The 17,919-nt window shown below is 44.1% G+C and overlaps 1 protein-coding gene across 3 annotated transcripts in view; it reads right to left on the minus strand.

The window, feature by feature from the left end:
* Positions 1–16,734, minus strand: part of efr3a (EFR3 homolog A (S. cerevisiae)) — a 117,801-nt gene extending 101,067 nt beyond the window's left edge. Inside the window, exons 1-2 of one of the 3 annotated variants that reach the window (XM_087832566.1) lie at positions 16,547–16,734; positions 16,172–16,300 (exon numbers count right to left, since the gene is read on the minus strand). In XM_087832566.1, the coding sequence (XP_087688692.1) occupies positions 16,172–16,181 (10 nt within the window). In that variant the 5' untranslated portion in view covers positions 16,182–16,300; positions 16,547–16,734. Of the gene's footprint in view, positions 1–4,955; positions 5,226–16,171; positions 16,301–16,415 lie in introns of those variants that run through there. The other 2 variants (XM_087832567.1, XM_087832565.1) reach the window with 2 other exon arrangements.
* Positions 16,735–17,919: the final 1,185 nt, after the last annotated feature.

Genomic DNA, 17,919 nt, shown 5'->3' on the forward strand with positions numbered 1-17,919 from the left:
GAATCACGATTTTTTGGCTTAGAATTGAGATCACGATTCTCTCACGATTTTCTTTTCCAGTATAAATATTTATTGCACTTATTAACTGCACATCAACTTCGTAACAGTTGAGACTGAACATAAAAACAAATGTCTCACATTTTGTCGTTGCCGCAAAATGTTGTACTGCTTGAAATTCCGTCTCCACCGTTGCTCGACACTGCGTGTATAGAGCAGGTAGAGCAACAATAGAAAAATAGTTGCGGGACGGCACTGTGTAGCGTTTGTCTAGGGTGTTGATCATTTCCCTAAATCCCTCGTTTTGCACAGAGTTGATGGAGCCATATCTTTAGTCAGGTGATAAATGTATAGGATAAAGGTATAATCATCTCTTAGTTTACTCAGATTGCACAGAGTGTATATTTGTTAATAATTTGAATCATTTTGGATAAGGATACTGTCGCGTTTGCGACGGACAGTGTGGAGCAACGGGGGCTTTAACTAGCTGTGGAGAAAAACAGTTTCTTAACGTGTTTGCAGTGTACATGAGCATTCAAACGGATCACTGTATTTGTGGATCACTGTGGAAATAAATGTTTACCTGTTTGTTTTTCGACTACAAGCGGACTTTGTGGGTTATGTTCAACTGCACTAAGACACGCGTACAGCCCGACTACCAGCTAGTGCTTCCGCGGTATTAATAAGTAATAGCCTCCGTAATTTCTTTGTGCCTGCGGGAGCTCGACGGGTATAGGGAAGCGCTGTATAAGGTTCCCGTCGTTATTGATGTTTGGGTGGTTGACCGGGACGGATTTTCTCCTGTCACTTTCTCGTCATCCCTGACGTGCTCTCCGTTGTTTTTTCCTGCTAATTTTAGCAGCCAGCTTCTGTATCACGTGGTATAAGGCTCCGCCCTCGTCATTTGTTGAGCAGGAAGAGTGAGCGCTTGTTTTTATGCAGTTTACGTCCCGGATCAAAATGCGGTACAATCGTCGCCTGTTTTGTTTGTCTCCTTGTTTATGAAGAAAGAGTCCTTTTGTGATCTGCGACATACTTTATTCACCATCCTTGGTTAGCCGGAAAAAAACAACAACCACCCATCACTTCTTAGCGCTCATGCCCATGTTCTTTACAGATAGTGCCACCTTGTGGTATGGCATGAAACTACGTTAACTTACAGCAACAGCTGCTTATCATTACAGTCGTCTTTTTTTTTTTTAAATCGTTGTCATTTGGAAATGAGATCGCACATAAGTATGAATCGAGATCGCGATTTTCTAACGATTAATCGTGCAGCCTTAGCCGTGAGTCTCGATTCGATCCGGTCTAATCTCCAAGACCTTTTGGAAGAAGCACAGATTTTCAACAAATTGCTCCTTGATGGCTGGAAGATGTTGGTCTTTGAGGATATTTTTAAAACGGTCAGTAAGCACAAGCTGACTGGACTGGTTTTAGATATGTGCACAAGCACAACCATAAAAAAGACCCAAAGAGAATAAAAGACAAAGTCCCTCCATTGTTTCCAGGCTTATATCTGAACGTATGTGAAGAGCACCTGTGGCATCAGCCATCATCGTGCAGAGTCTCTCACACGTGCTGCAACCTATAATCTGGCACAATCATGCATTCAGAGAGTGTATCCTGATATATCCTTGCCTGCTACAAGCAATGACCTGCATTACTCTCTCTGAAAGCCACTACTATAACCAATATCACAGCCTGCAGCAGGGAAATCGAAGTGCTGCCTGCAATCAACTCCTCACTCGCTGAGAAAGCCGTTTGACTCCAAGCTTGGCTCTGAAAGGAAAGCTTTAACCATCCGACTGCTGTTGGAGCTACATTTAGTTAGCAGACATGCACATCAGTGAGAGCCCTCATGAAGACGTGCAGGGTGTACCGCAGGCAGGGACTTAATTGAGCGTGAAAGGCAGCAGATGACCTCTGGTGCTTCAGCGCTGCCGCCAATCAAACATCTGCCAGCCTGAAGCGGAAGGACGACCGCCCTCTACCCAAACATGCACGCAGTCCTTCATGCTCAGCTTCATCTGGGAACACAGGCCGAAGCAGCTTTCTCACATACAAGTGGATTAACTTCGTGAACTCTGTGTTGGTTAACGAGTAAATGTGAGGCAGCTGATCGAGTCGGCCATATTTGAGAGATCTCGTTTACAAATGATGCCATCAGCCCCAAAAGACTTCCTGTGACCAATCAAATTGTTGTTTTAGCTTTAAAAAAATGCTGTTTTTATTTGCTTCTTGTCCTTTTTTTCAACCATTGATGAGCTAACCAAGCAAGTGTTCAGTACTAATGTGTGCAACAAACACAACAGCAGTGTTATATTGTAAAGACCCTGCAGCGTTAATCAGACGAGCCAATGAGCTGCAAACAGGAGAGCTCTGAAGAGGAAAAGTAGAAAAAAATCTTTTTGCATGCAACAGTTTTATTTTCTGCAGTTTTTGCCATTTATGCCTCCAAACTTTGAAGAGCCAACATCACAACATGAGGGAAGGAAACGCTACGGCTAATTGAGCCACACGATTTGAATCCAAATCAGGATTCTGGCTTCATACGATTTAATGAACACGACCTCATACTGCGCCACGCAGCTCCAAGTTTCCTGGAAATAGTCGGGATGAGTAACAGCGTGTTCAGAGACAGATACACAAGAACAAAACGTGAGAACGTGACGAGCTCGTTCCCAGAAGAACGTCGTCATCCGTTCTTTGGAAGTACTTCAGATTTAGCATAAGTGATGAATACCTGTAGAGCTGTGTCTATGACACAAAGCAACGTAACTGACTTAATGAGCTGCCAGCAAACGCAGCACAAACTGCAGTATTATTAATGCGTGACGACAAAGTAAAACAGGTCAGTGGCTGCGAACGTGAATCGCCCAACATCAGCTCGGACGTCCGTGAAAGCGAGCGCGCGCTCTGTCCAGCTCGCCCGAATCTCCAGCCAGTCATGTTCCCCTTGGCGAAAGGTGAGAGTGCAATAAACAGTGTTGGTCAAGTTACTTGAAAAAAGTAATCAGTAACTAATTACCGATTACTTCCCCAAAAAAGTAATCCCGTTACTTTACTGATTACTTATTTTCAAAAGTAATTAGTTACTTAGTTACTTTTTAAAAACACGATTTACAACCTGAATAGGTGATAAAGTGATAGATCTTTCAGCCCAATTCTACTTTTTCTGCATAATCATCATACAAAATGTAATCAAATGGAAAAGTCTCTTTTTAAAACTTGTTTTATTAGTTTTAATCTTTTAACTTTATGCATCAAGTAAAAATTTAATTATATGCAACATTCTCTGACTGGAAGAAATTAGTTTAACATTTAAACCTATTTTCTGCACATTCCAGCTCATAAAATAAATATTTTTTTTGTGTTTACACTCAGTCTTTCAAATAGATGCAAGTAAAACACAGCAGAAAATAAATAAAGTCAAAGACTAGCGGTCCTGTTGCTCTATTTTCACCTGTAAAGCAGGAGTGGGGTAGGCGGAGGTTTACCCTGGTGCAGGTGTGCAGCGGTCAGTGGAAGAATCCGCGAGTTTCTCTGTGAGTTTCCCATTACGTCGTAGCTACTCGGTGCTTGTTTGGAAGTTTAGGGTTTTTTCGCTGTAAAAAGAAGTTTTCTTCCCACGCACAACGGACACTAATGTTTTTGTCACTTTTTATGGAATCAAACTCAAAGTAAGGTCAGTACTTCCACGCTTTAAACGCTGCACGCTCATACTCTCTCTGCACTCGATATATGATCCATTGTTGATCTGCACACAGCTGTTGTCACGAACGTCGCACTCGCTTACGTCACTGTCATGAGACATTCTCGCAAAGAAATCACGGTTTTAGTAACGCAGTAACGCAGCGTTCCTACGGGAAAGTAACGGTAATCCAATTACCGTTTTTGCAATAGTAATCCCTTACTTTACTCGTTACTTGAAAAAAGTAATCAGATTACAAGTAACGCGTTACTGCCCATCTCTGGCAATAAACACAGTGAGCACCGAAGGCTTCGGGTAAACGTGATGTCGGCCAGACGTTGACTTCATTTCCTGTTGTTTTTTATGCTCTTCTCAGCGGTGCATTTAGGTGAATGAGGAACAGTTTTATTTTTATGCAAAGATTTGTACTATACATAAAACTCAAAGCATAATCCTGATAAATAACCTGATAAATATCATTTTGGTCATAACTGCCCCCGTAACAGATAACTCCCAGGAAATGTTCTAACAGCTGGAACCAAACTACAGATGCTGAGATTTCTCTCACGTCTCGCTTGTTTCGTGTCTCCTGTATAAAAGCAAAGTTGAGCCATTCAGCTCCAGCCTCAGCGAGCTCCTCCTTCCTTTCTGAAAGTCGGCGGCGTCGGACGAGCCGATGGGTTTTCGACATCCTGCGAGAAACCGTCACTCAGGTTTATCGCTGCTTTTTGGCTGCTGTGAAAATAATTTCCCAACTTTTGGGGTAATAAAGCACAACGTTTGTATTTCATGGTGTAACTCAGCTCTTTCTAGAGTTTTCTGTATGCTGGAGCATTTTAATATGTTCGTACATCTAAGTAGCTCTTTGACTGGCTGCCCATACTCATCATACATGACACAGCAATAAGAATCTAGCACTCACATTTGTACAGGCACAAATCCTACAGACACACACCCATGCGTGCACGCACACACACTGCAGCTGCTGAGGTGACTGTGAGCTTCGATTCAAAAACAAAAGCAGTCAGAAAGCGTCAGGATCCCTCACAGCATGAAATCTGTGCATTCGCCACCATTGGTCTCGAGGCACGTCAGTCAAGGAGAACCGGCAGCTGATTGGACCGAGACGAGCAGATCGATGGCTGCTGCCACGCAGGCTTCATCACCGAGACCTGGACTGTGTCAGCCTCTCTCACTGTGCCGTCTCACGCACAGACACACACCCTCACACACACAGGAGAGGCATTATTAAAAAGACGCTCCCTACCCGACTCGTTGTTCTCCGAATCCATCTTGTTGGAGGCGACGCAGAGGACGGCCTGCCAGGTGGACCTCGACTCCACAGTCTCTCTCTCCTTTTTTGTTTCCAGCCCCGCTCGCTCCCTCTCTCCTCCCCCCTCCTCACATGCTGACACTCACCACTGACCTTGCAGCGCTCGTTTCCCCTCGCCGCTGGCAGCGGCAGAGCAGCAGCAGCTCAGCTAAACGCCGCAGGTGAAGCTGCGACGCTGCAGAGTGGCTCCAAAAAACCACGTCGGTATCATTCCCCCACCGACGGCTGAGGGGAAAGGATGCTAAAACACACACACACATGCACACACACTCTGGAGAGATGACATGAGTGTTCTGGCTTTGTGCGTGTGCGGGGTCGACGGTGTTTTAATCATCCTGATTGGAGAGTAATTACGCAGATTTGCTGAGAGACTGCTGCTAAAGGAATTTGGCGTTTTTAAAAATGTGTGTGAGCATGTGCCTTTACATCTGTGCGAGTGTGTGTGGGCCTCTGCGATTGTGTAACTCAGGACTAATTTTAGTTGAAGACCTTGAACACGAGGACGTTTCTCTGAAGTGAAGAACATTTCAGGATTCAAAGAGAGACGACATTCAGAGCCAGGTTTTCTCTTTCACGATGATCTGCTCTTTGAACAGATCCTCGCTGTTACCCTCCCGCTATCACCGGCCTCACGGCGCTCAAGGACGACGTCTAAATGTGGACATTTGGCTCCGAATGTTGAGCACAAACATGAATCGATGCTGGTTCAGGCGGTGCTGCAACCGGAGGCACGGGAGCGTTAAAAAGATGACAAGAGGACGGTTTCTCTAACGGATGTTGATCCTAAACACACCTCAACATTCACAACAAGAGGCACAAACTGAAGGTTTCATCACAGCTAATGCAAAAAGTCGAAACCTCGTGCAGGACAAATGTGGGAAACTCAGACTCTCGGCTGCCCCAGAAAACCTCGACGAGTTTTCACACCTGCTGTCACCAAGACCGCTGCCACACAGGCCTAGAGACTGGTTGCCAACCACCTGGCAAATAACTGGAAACCACTTGGCAACCAGCGGTCGCTAGGAAAATTGAACCCTATAAAATCCTTGACCAGCTTTGACGGCTGCCAAACGGCTGCTAGTGCTCGAGGTTAAAAATAACAACAGTCGTAATCTGGTTTTAGAAACATGCTTAATAAGTTTGCTGATGTGGCGCAAAATGAGGTTTTAAAAAGATGTTTTCATCTCTGCTGATGAGCAAACTTATGGATTTATTCAGTCTGTTTTTAAAAGAGTTCAACAGAAGTTCAGCCAAGTTGCACTTTCAATTTCAGAGGTTAGTGTAGACATGGTCTCGGGTTCAAGGTTAGATAGCGGAGAAACGCTTGATGTCGCGTCCTCGCGAGTGTGGAGCAGCTCGGTGCGTAACGGCCACAGATGGCTGCTGCAGATACCGTCATACCTCACACAGTCAGGCGGCTCAGGCTCTAATTTTAGAGTCAGACTGAGCTGAAAACACTCCAGACAGGCACAAATCACAGCAGTGCTCCGTCTTTTAAAATTACCTAAAACTTTTATCACAGAGCTCCGTTTCCTGAACCGCAAAAGATGCAATATCAGGACTAAATGAAGGGGACAGGAGCAGATTTTATTCTGTTAGAGCAGCAAAAAACAACCAAAACAAGAATAACTGGTTAATTATTGAATGAACAGGGAAGGACACAGCTTCCACTTCCACTCTTATATAAACCTACAGGCTGCAAAATTAAATCTGACAGAAACTGTGAAAAATAATCTCCAAATAAACACTTTTCCATTAAGTCGCCTTTATTTTGCTCAGACATTTGCCAGAAAACACTCAAAGCTTCAGTTACTGTTTCCTGCTGCTGCTGCTTTTTGAAATATTTACATATTATATTTGCTACATTTTATTAATGTTATGTAGATTTTGTTTTTCGTTTTTGTATTTACTACTTGTGAGAGACAAACTAAACTTTACTGTTCCTGAATTTACTGAGATGATTCTGATTAGGGCTGCCACAAACGATTATTTTTGCGATTAGTCAACTAATCAGATCATCATCCATTGGACGTAAAACTACAGCTTATTGCACCAGCAGCATCTGCTCTTATATAACTATCATTAGCTTACAGCTTTAAGTGTTTAAGGTATGTGCTAACTAAAAATAAAGACAAGATGATAGTTTATTAAATTTTAATTAAATGTGCAGATTGTTTCAGTGAAGTTTAATAAACTCCTTGCTATCTAAAATATAACAGGACACCGGAGTAAATTCTGGAGCATCTCACACTTCTGATAATCAGCTGTCTGCTTGATTATCTAAGTGACTTATATATCATGTTTAACCTGAGTAGCGAAAGACGGCGGTGGGTTTGAAAACGATTTGCGGGAGTCCGGTGTTCTCACGGCTCTAGTGAGCCTAGCCCCCGGCTAGCTATCGAGCTAGTGGCTAACAGACGTCTCCGAAAACGTCGGAGCGCTTTTGAAAATATGTGGTGTCTTGATAAACTGAGCAGATATTTGAGGTTTACACAGCTACATTCTCGCCTGAAAATATGTTAAACGTTTATTTTGTGACCCAGAAAGAATAATAAGAGTAATATTAAAACTAACTAGCTGCCGCCATTGTTGGAAACTGAGCTGGGCTGCGCTATTAATTCTGTGACAGAGCTTCTTCTTCTTCGGGGTTTAACGGCAGCTGGCATCCTTGTACATGCAGTGCTGCCATCTTCTGTTTCAGTCCGTTATTACACTCTTAAATCCTACTACTTATTCCTGCGTCTTTTGGGATCTTACAAAGCTTCAAACAAAGCGTCGACTATTAAATCAGTCGACGACATAATCATGACTAGTCAACTAATCGTGGCAGCCCTAATTCTGAAGGTTTTATTAGCTTCTAGTTGTATCTTAAATTAGCTTTTTATCAAACAGCTTCAAACCTAAAATAATAAAAATATGAACAGAATCTGAATACACACCAGCTGGGTGGAGATGGAGTTGATAACGAAGCTCAGCTGCACAAAACCATTTTGAACCACAAGGTGCATCCAGTATATTCCATATGAGTCGTGCACTCTTATTAAAGCTACTGTTAACTCAACAATTACATTAAATTCATGTTAATATGACACCTAACCGAGAGAAACAGACTTGATCTGAGGTCGTCTGTCAGCTATCTGCGATGAACAAAGACCAAAAGCTAAAAATTAGCAACGTTTGGTGGAACGGCAGCAGTATACCTATGAATACAAATTGATTGATTTATGATTGTAATATTTAACCTCATCTACGACTAACTTTTATTGAAATGTTTCAAAACAATCAACTAAACGTGATTTCTTCCTGTTTAAATCGGCTTAACAGTAAATTAGATGCTGGGTTCATCACTTTTTAGCCCCGCCCATGACCTTTTCCTACACCTGACCAAGTGAAGCCAAACATCAAACATCCAAGCAGGTCACTGCGTGGTGTTTGTAGACAGTGCTCATTTATGCAAAGCTTTAGTCACTTTGCTTATTCTAAAATAAGCAAAGTTTAGCTGTGTTTTCTTCCTCCTGCTCATTGTGTTCTGACATTCTTTCCACAGAATTCACAAACAGCCTCTCGCATCCAAAAAAGGACAGACTGCAGAGCCAGAGGGACCTCACAGCGAGCGTCTGGACCGCTACCGCGCGAGTCGCGTGCGCTCTGAAAACAAAACACCGAGAGAGGAACACGAGAGTGCCACAATGGACGGGTTGTGGTCTTTAGATACTAACTGCAAAAATAAATCTCTTTTAAAAACATGACGCTGAACTGAAAGGCAAGGTCTGGCAGCAAACAGCCATAAGGGAGCGATGTGGCAACTGCAAGATTAAGCTGCGCCGTGAAGAAAACACTCTTCCTGTTTTCACAGCAAAGGTTACGAGGTCGGACTGACGGCAGCCTGAAATTCAGCCGGTCCATATCAAACATGCGGAGTTTAAATGTCAGCAGCCTCCTGATATGATGAGGTTCCCCCTCAGCTACGAAACCAAATACATTTTTATTCCACTAGTAAATGTTAGAATATTTCCATCAAGCGACTGTACAGATGTGATCTGCTTCCACACATCTGGCTGGAGAAATGAACGCTAGATGGATCAATCAGCTACGCAGCATAACCCGACCCAACCCTGCGTTTGGGAGGTTTTTGATTCGTCAGCTAGAATGATCGTCGTCTTTGTCCCCTGATCTCCAAGACTTGGAAGAACAATTTAATAAAAACTAAATCTACTTATGATTAGAATCGAGATTAAAGTCGTGATCGATGGCGACCTCAGAGGGTTAACATCATGTGGAAGCTGCACACATTTTATAGCATCTGCAGTGAAAACTGGAAGCTTCGCCCCCCGTTCGGCTGTTTTACATGCTGCTGTTGTCCTGACAGAGGACTGCAGCTCAACATCTCTGTACCGACACCTGTGATGCTGACAGCGCCGCGTGCAAACACCCGACTACAAAACAGACCAGAAGAAAGGTGCAAAATCCATCCTGAAGTGCTGAAAAGCAGCGAGCTGGGCGTCAAACAACAAGCACAGAAAGATAAAAGCTTCCCCGTCTGCAAAGACGCAACCGGTGGGGGAAACAGAGCGAGGCGCATCTCCTTTGAAGTTATATTTAGGCCAAAATCCTCCTTTGCAGAACAAACCGTCTTCCACTGTGAATACAAATCACAGCCAACAACTGAGGGAGGAACCGTCCTAAGAGCACAGGAACCGACGGCTCACGTACAATTAGCCAGCGGAGCATCAAAACAACACGGGCCCGCTGGGTTTCTTTCACTGCGACTCCTCCTGCATCCTAAATACTCCCGTGTTCCACCGAAGACGCAAACGGGCGACCAGCTTCTCATCCGACGCAACTTAGAAGATGTGAGCGGACAGAGGGCCCTCGCCGCAGGTGGTCCTGATCTATTTAGACGCTTTTACAACGGCGTAAGCACCGACAACGCAAATAAAAGTGCAACAATGGGTTTTTTTTAATGGCAACCCTGCACACGGTAGCTGTGGAGGGTTGCCACTGAGCAAGGAGCCTCCTGCCAAGGAGGATTAAGTTATAGCACATCTATCACGTTAACCTTTATTCTGACAGTCTTCTGAACACTGCCTGATTTCTACCGATGATCTCTGAATGCGTCCTGCACTCTTCTCCGTTTCTTTCTCGGTCGAACGTTTCTCGATTCATTTTGTTTTCTTTAGGGGATGAAAATCAATTAGCAGCCTGCTAATTTTAGATTGTGTAATCCATCAGCGTACGCTGGTGTCTCATCTTCTGAAGGTTACATTATTGCTGTTGTTTATGATTGTTTTCATGATCAATTAATCTGCCAGATATTTTTCCTCGATTAACTGATGACGATGATCTGCAGAAGATCAGAAAATGGCAACAAATCCCAACAGTCTCCTAAAGGCCGAGATCGTCGATCATCTCAGGCCGTCCGATCGTAAGTATGTTTCATTCAGCCAGGACGCACATCGAGAAGTCTGAACCATCGGATCGATCAAGTAATCAAGACCGGGCCCGCTACAGGTGCAAGCAGCTGAACAGGAAGGGAAAACCTGACCTTGTTTTTTTTTCAAATTAAAGAAAGAAATTCTTCAAGAAATAAGAAAAAAAACGTTTCTGATGTTTTTAAAGGTGTTCCAGTTCAGATTCCCTTTACAACAGCTCTGATTTACAGCAGATTTGGTTATTCTTTTCATTCATGTTCAGAACAAAGCACCGAGCTTTTAGTAACCTTCATTTCTTTTTGCTGACAGCTGCACCAGATCTCAAGACCTTCTATCACTCTCATTGAAGCAGTTCTCAAAATAAAGCTCCTCCAGCTTACTGCACGTGATGTTTTGTCCATGATTTCCATTCATCTTGTGCCTCTTATGCCGAGCAATACTGCGGTTGTGTCCATTTGCAAAAGCGTTTACCTAAGAATAACCCAAAATCGGCGCTGAACGTGGACGATGATGCGCGGCCGTTGAATTCTGGCTGATTGATAAATCGACCGTAACAGGGAAGCGAGTGATAGCGTTCACCGGGAATGGAAGAAACACACATTTAAAAAGGTAAATATCACAAAACAACCTGTTTTTTAACAATCTGTTTCATTCAGCTCTTCGTATGGTAGAATTTCAGGCGACAACGGGGTTTCGGTGATTAGTCGATCTCCACTAATAACCCATGTGTAACTGTTTAAGATGGTTCACTTATCGGCCAAACAATTGGACACTAAGACCTAAGACAGACCCAAAACTCCTGACTTCTTAAGACAAGCTGGTGCCGTTTGCTCAAAGGCTGCTGGTACAATCGATTTATAGCCAATAGATGAAGACGGTTTTAAGGCAGGGTTGGTAAATGTGGCATCAGCAGACCTCCTGCAGCACTGGGACCAACCAGGCACTCTGCCAACATCCAAAGAAGTGACGACAGCATTATGAAAAACATTAGGCTAATGTAGCTTCTGGGGAGCGAGCAGAGGTGCTTCATCACCGAGCCGAAAGGCCACACGTTACCGTTTAAAGCATCGTTTAGCGGCTACTCTGACGGGCATCAGGATCTGAGTGGTAGACTGAAGCGTCCTCTTCAGATTACCCTGAATGTAAATGTCTCTGCATAATAACAGGAGAAGAAAAAATGTTTCCCATCAGGAATATTTCCATTTATCTCCACTTATCTCCCCGTGCGCTTATCTGACTGTTCGTTCAGACTTAAAGAGCAGCAGCAGCACAGGGAGAGGCGACAGCAGCGACGGCGGGTTTGTCCTACATAATGACTTAATTGAGGTGGTTAACACTTTGAGGATAATGAGAGCCTCTAGACCACAACACGCCCAGGAGCGAGAGCTCTGGGAATGGAGCAGCGCTCAGAAGAATCTGTGTCGACTATAAATGACAACAGAACTGAAAATGAGCCAAATCAACACAGTTTTGTGCACTTCCTGTCTCGCAGTGGCTCAGACGCACACGCCTGATTCAACTTTGACTGGGTAGGCTTGAAGCTAACCCTCCTTTAAGCTACCTGTCTTCTGATTGGCTGTCCTTTGCAAACCGTGGGAATGAGATGATCATATTAGCGTCATTCCCTCTCAATGCTCTTTCACAGATAGGAAAAACCTGTGTTTGAAGCAATCTGAAGCCTTGTAGCTACACTGATGTCATAGCTTGAGCCATGTTTGACATGAACGTCCACCACTGGAGCAGAAAATAAGGAAACGTGACACCGATGCTGATTGGACGAAACTTTGGTTGGATGCACATGAGCATGGAGGGCTTGTCGTCGAGACAACAGCGAGTTTGTAACGTCCGCTGCAGAATTCATGTGAAAAATAAGAAAAAGTGACATCACCGCAGCTGCAGCCCGTTAGCATCTCCCTGTGAAACGACTGTTTAGCGAGCGGGGGAGGGGAGCAGCACATTCCTTCGCCCAATTAGCAGCCAAACGGAGGCGAGAACGAGCTGCGAGCGTGAAAAAAACTAAGGACCAATCGCTGACGCCCACCGTCTGTCTGGGAGCTCGTTTTAGAATAAAGTTATTTTAAACTTGGCCGTTAAATCGTTTTAAAATGAAGCGAAACGGTCACAAAACGCTGTTTTTCACCGACACCAACAGCATGCATGACAGACTCTTCAGTGGGATGTGTAACCATAGCAACCGGGAAATTTGAGCTCTGTAAAAACTGAGAACATTTTCATTTTTATTATCACAAACTGTGATCTGATTAACCCTCAGAGGTTTAGTCTTGTCTCATCTTTATCGAGTAGTTTCCAAGTAAATGTAATTCCCTACTTTTATTCCCAGCGTAGGCCTTTACTTCAATCTGGAGTCATTTATTAAGCAAGTGTAAATCACAATATTATTATTAATAAAATATTATAATAATTAGTTCAGTGCTCTGAAGTGCTGTCCAAATAATGTTTTCACCCTTTAAAAGTGGAAAACTTTTAATGTTAAGGTAAACAAACATAAGGAGGGACGTTTGGGTCCAGCAAACACATGCATGCATACATGCATACATACATGCATGCATGCACCCCTACGCAGCTCCTCGGGGATCGATGTTGAAAGCGTCACATTAACACTAATGCAATCAGCAGTTTACCACCAGGACTAATTATAGAGCGGACTCGAGGCCTGCAGGGATGCAGAGTCCTTGAAGCTGCAGATGCTGTCTGCAGCAAAAGCGCCAGCATCCACACACATCAGCAGCCTGAAATACCACCTCTGTCTCCTCCTCCTCCACCACCACCACCAGCACCAGCTCCAAAGCATAATGAGTCCGTCTGGGGGGAGATCGTTTCTTGGCCCGCAGACTCGTTTCTCATCCTACTCGTCTCAGCAGCCAAGTGGGTTTTTAGGAGAGAAACGATCTGCAGTAAACAGCAGCTGGTCACCTGCCAGAGCTGCTGCTCGAGGAGGAGAAAAGGCGAGGGCGCCCAAAGTCCAACTTTCCCAAAATAGAAACAGTCAAGACTCCACACACACACAGTCTGAACACGTATCGCTGATTCAAGATTAAAGGGGTCAAAGTGAGGACAAAGAGTAAGAAGGACAGGAAAAAACCACTGCAGCAGATCACAGGAACCTCGATGTGTTTTTAATAAAAAGTCTGTGATTCATTTTATTTGACTTCATCTTTAATGCAGCAGATAAAAGATGAGAGTTACAGAGCGCGAAAGAAGAAAAAACTAAACAAAAATGCTGAATTTTAAGATGACAAACTCCAAAGTCGAGAGGTGTGACTCACTCCACCTACAGCCGGCAGAAAACAAAAACCCCGTCAAATCCCTGAGAATCAAACTTTACGACTTCCTCTGTGATGAATGAGAAGTTTTCACAGTAGGAAACTTAAATCCATCTTCTGCTGCTTCTCTGCATCTGGGCAGCAGTCCAAGCTCTCTCTGGCCAACTCCTCCAGCTCTTCTGGGGGGGGCACAGAGGCTTTTCCAGTCCAGCTGGGAGACATAATCACTCCAGCGACATCCTGAACCACCTCACCCAGCTCCTATCAACGTGGAGAAGCAGCAGCTCTACTCTGAGTCCTTTAAAGTGATGGAGCTCCTCACTCTGTCTCTAAGGAAGAGCCCAGACATCCTTCAGAGAAACTCGTTTCTGCAGCTCGTATCCATGAGCTCTTTCTTTCTGTCACTATGCACAGCTCACGACCACAGGTGAGGGCAGGAATCACTTCATCAACAGCCTCTCTATACCACCACAGACCAGCCCAACCCTTCTGTCACCGTCTGCACGAGGAAAAGAAATCCCTGAAACTATCAGAAGTTCACGTGTGACTTCTGCTGCCTTCTAGTAGACGTCCATGAAATCCAGAAGCACCACAGCTTCTTTCCAAATAGTCAAACAAACAAACAAACAGCACTTGGACAGGTTTCGGTATCTTACACTGGAAGACGTCTCACGCATCCAGTGTGCTATATGAGAACTGTTTTTATGTTTACACATGTTTGATTATTTACTTGAATACACCGCAAACGTTCAAGGATAATAAAGGCTTTGTGATGCCGACAGCAGCTGCATCATCTCCACAAATCAAACTTTGTGGGCTGGATGCAGAAAATACCGTGAGGCGGGAAACAACAGGAAAAAGCATCTGGATTCATTTCTGTTAAACGGACCCAGTCGTCAAATTGCCTCTGAGACTGATGCTTCCTCTCTGCAACACACTTCCACGAAAATCCATAATATTCCAGGAATCTAATGAAGTGGACATCTGGGATCCAGCTGCTTGTGCATGTAGGTGAATGTTTAGGATTAAGCAGAAAATTAAGATCAATTCCTCCTTAATAAACGATTATTTTGAAACCAAGCTGACGTTAAAATTGCACCAGTAGTTACAACACTGCTGCAGAGAGCAGTCATGGTGATCTGAACTTACAGACACTGACAGTGACGTTTGACCAGTGTTCAGCCAGCTTAGGAGTGATAGAGTCAGGCTGGTTCAGGTACAAACAAGTCTGATCTTCAGAAAAGTGCAGCTTATTCACCTGGATGATCAAATAATGTTTGCAGCAGAGCAGGAGGGACAGCTCAGAGAAGCTAACTCCTGCCATCGCCTACAATTTATTCCTGTTTACAGCCCTGCTCTCATCATCGGCTGCTTTTCATCACATCAGAGAGTTAAACTCCACCTGGCCTCACAGGTCTGACCGCACCTTACTGGCAGCAGGAGTGACTCACAACAGCATTCAGAGGGAAAGCTTTAGACATCTCATCCTTATTTCTTTCACGGCACAGAAGCAGTTACATTCAACCAACAGGTGATGGTGAAAAGAGGACACCGTCTCCATTTTTAGATTTAAAAACGACTTGGATATTTTATTTGTGGGGCTTATCCTCCATCGAGCACCTTGTTTTGGTGTTTTTCTTGCTTTTCTTGCACCACATAAAAGTTTTTTTTCTGTATTTTTATGTTTATTCGACAAAAGCAGACAATGGATGTACAAGTTGCCACCCAAGTTTTCCAGTGGACACTCCCTACTGACGAGGACAATGATTCACTCTGAACCATGTGATGACATATCAGGCCCTTCCTTGTTAGATGTTGTCAGTAATGAGTCGTGACTTCCAAATATTCTCTCGTCAAAACTTTTTTCTTCCTCGAGACCAATCTTGCTGAGCTGAGCAGATCTCGGCTGGAACTGAACTAAACAGCGAGTGAGTTTGGCCTTTTAGGGAAGGACAGAAGAGCTGCACTGTCGTAATATTCTCCATATTCACGGAAACTTAAATCATAAGCAGTTAAATTAATTAGGGCCTTTGTATGTCAAAAGTAACAATCTGCAGCTTCTCAAATTGAAGAAAAACTGATTATTTTGCTTCTTAACTGATTTGAAGATGTGTTACACTCTATAGGTGAAACATGTAACAATCTGGACTAAAAAAAAAAAGATTCTCTACTTTGAGAAGCATTTTAAGAATGAAGATCATCAATTAATCGATTGATCCGTCATTTGCGGGGACTACAGGTGACACCTTAAAAATCCCACACTGAAACAGTGACCATGAACACACCACCGCACTTTTTTCAGACAGCCATTTACCGTTGTAACAATTAGCCCAACACTTAAACGCAACACTGACACGGCGGACCGTAGGGATATCTGTCAAACATGTCAGCACACACACTCACACTCATCGACACACACCGACATGCAGCTTACCGGCTGGCATTTCGGTACCGATGTACCGCAGTCCCCGTGTGTATGTGTGATCGTCTGCCGAGCACCGACGGATCCGGGCTCAGTTAGTTAGCCTCCATGTAGCTTCTTCCCCGGCTGCTTTCTCTTTACCTGTAACGGCAGAAATCACCTGACTGTGGCTTCATAAGACACCTTCAACAGAGACAGCAGAGAGGCCGGGAGGCTCGTTAATGGGCTAAACAGGAACAGCGGTGTAAACACGGACCGTCCGGGAGGAATTAGCCCGGGAGAGGCTAATGTCTGCGGTCCAAACGGCTGCGGAGGGTTTACGGAGCGGAGACAGGCGGGAGGGGGACGTTAGGGGGAGAGAGTTGAGACGGTAACCGGTGGACATACCTGTGAGGAACCAGCAGCAGGAGGGCTCGTCAACTCCTACACATTACTACAGTGCTTCCTGCTTTACGGTGACAGATAAACACGGAAGTGTGTGTGTGTAGGAGCCAAAAACCGCCCCCGCTCTACATATGCTGCCTGCTCACCGGGACGGTGCTAATTATAGCCGCCTACGGGACCCCGGAGCTCACCGCAGAGGGTCAGCGATGAGTTTTTAGCCATGATGGAGTTAGCATGAGCTCATTATGAGATAAATCACCTCAGCGCATGCTGGGCTTAAGTATGAGGGTCCAAAACGAGCGCACACACACACACTGACTGAATATTTACATTTCAGCCTTAAAGAAATCACATGGGGACAGTGGGAAAGAAAAACTCCCTTTCAACACGAAGAAACCTCCAGCAGAACCAGGCTCAGGGAGGGCAGGCATCTGCTGTGATCAGTTGGAGGTGGGGGGAGAATACACACTGTGAAAGAGAGCCAGAGATTAATAACTAATGACTGAATGCAAAGAGGTGAATTAACACAAAGAGCCGAGTCAAAATGTAAAATAGTCACATAAACTAATTTTGTGACTATTTTACTCATCACATTTGGAAACCACTATTAGCATTTTGGTTGCTGTCATACTTTATGGAGATATAAGTGTTTGACCCAATTTAGATAAATGGGCTGAGTGTTTATCAGCTAAATTATAAACTATACACGTCTGCACACACTCACACTGCTAGGTTATCCACTTACTGCTAAGTAACAGACTATTATACTAGAATGGCTCTCATCAAATTTGAAGCACAGACTCGCAGAGACATGGTTGAAATGTCCTGTGCAGGTGAAGCTCAGCACACAGGTAGAAGCAACAGCTTTCTGTTTCTAACCTGTCAATCAAAGTGGCCACGCCCCTAACTTTAATCCTTACCATTACTGTCAGTAGAGACCTAAAGTGGTTTTTGTTTGTTTACTTTTGTAGCAGGTTGTAAACATTTATTTCTGCTGTAAAGTTGGGAATCCATGAGGACTAGGTTGGAGGCAGCCCCTAGTGGACATCAGAGGAATTGCAGTGTTTGGCTTCATTTTACAGCTCTGATGGTTTTGCTATCAGTGCATATCTACTCTTATGAATGATGTCTGGATGTGTCACTCTTGTTCCTACTACACTTTCCCAGCTAATATTTCGATGATGAATATTTTTTCCTGATGTTTTCATTAAAAATAGATTTGAAGTGACAGCTGTGTGAGTGTCATCAGCTCATCATCTGCTGGATGTTCTTTTAAAACGTCACCTCTATGATGCAACTCAGCTAATTGATGATGAAGACACTAAGCAGACTGCATCATATAGTTTATGATAATAAAAGTGGTGGCTGTAACAGCT

This window comes from Neolamprologus brichardi, chromosome 18 (genome assembly GCF_056152115.1).
Source record: "Neolamprologus brichardi isolate AB-2024 chromosome 18, ASM5615211v1, whole genome shotgun sequence".
In the NCBI taxonomy this organism is placed as follows: domain Eukaryota; kingdom Metazoa; phylum Chordata; class Actinopteri; order Cichliformes; family Cichlidae; genus Neolamprologus; species Neolamprologus brichardi.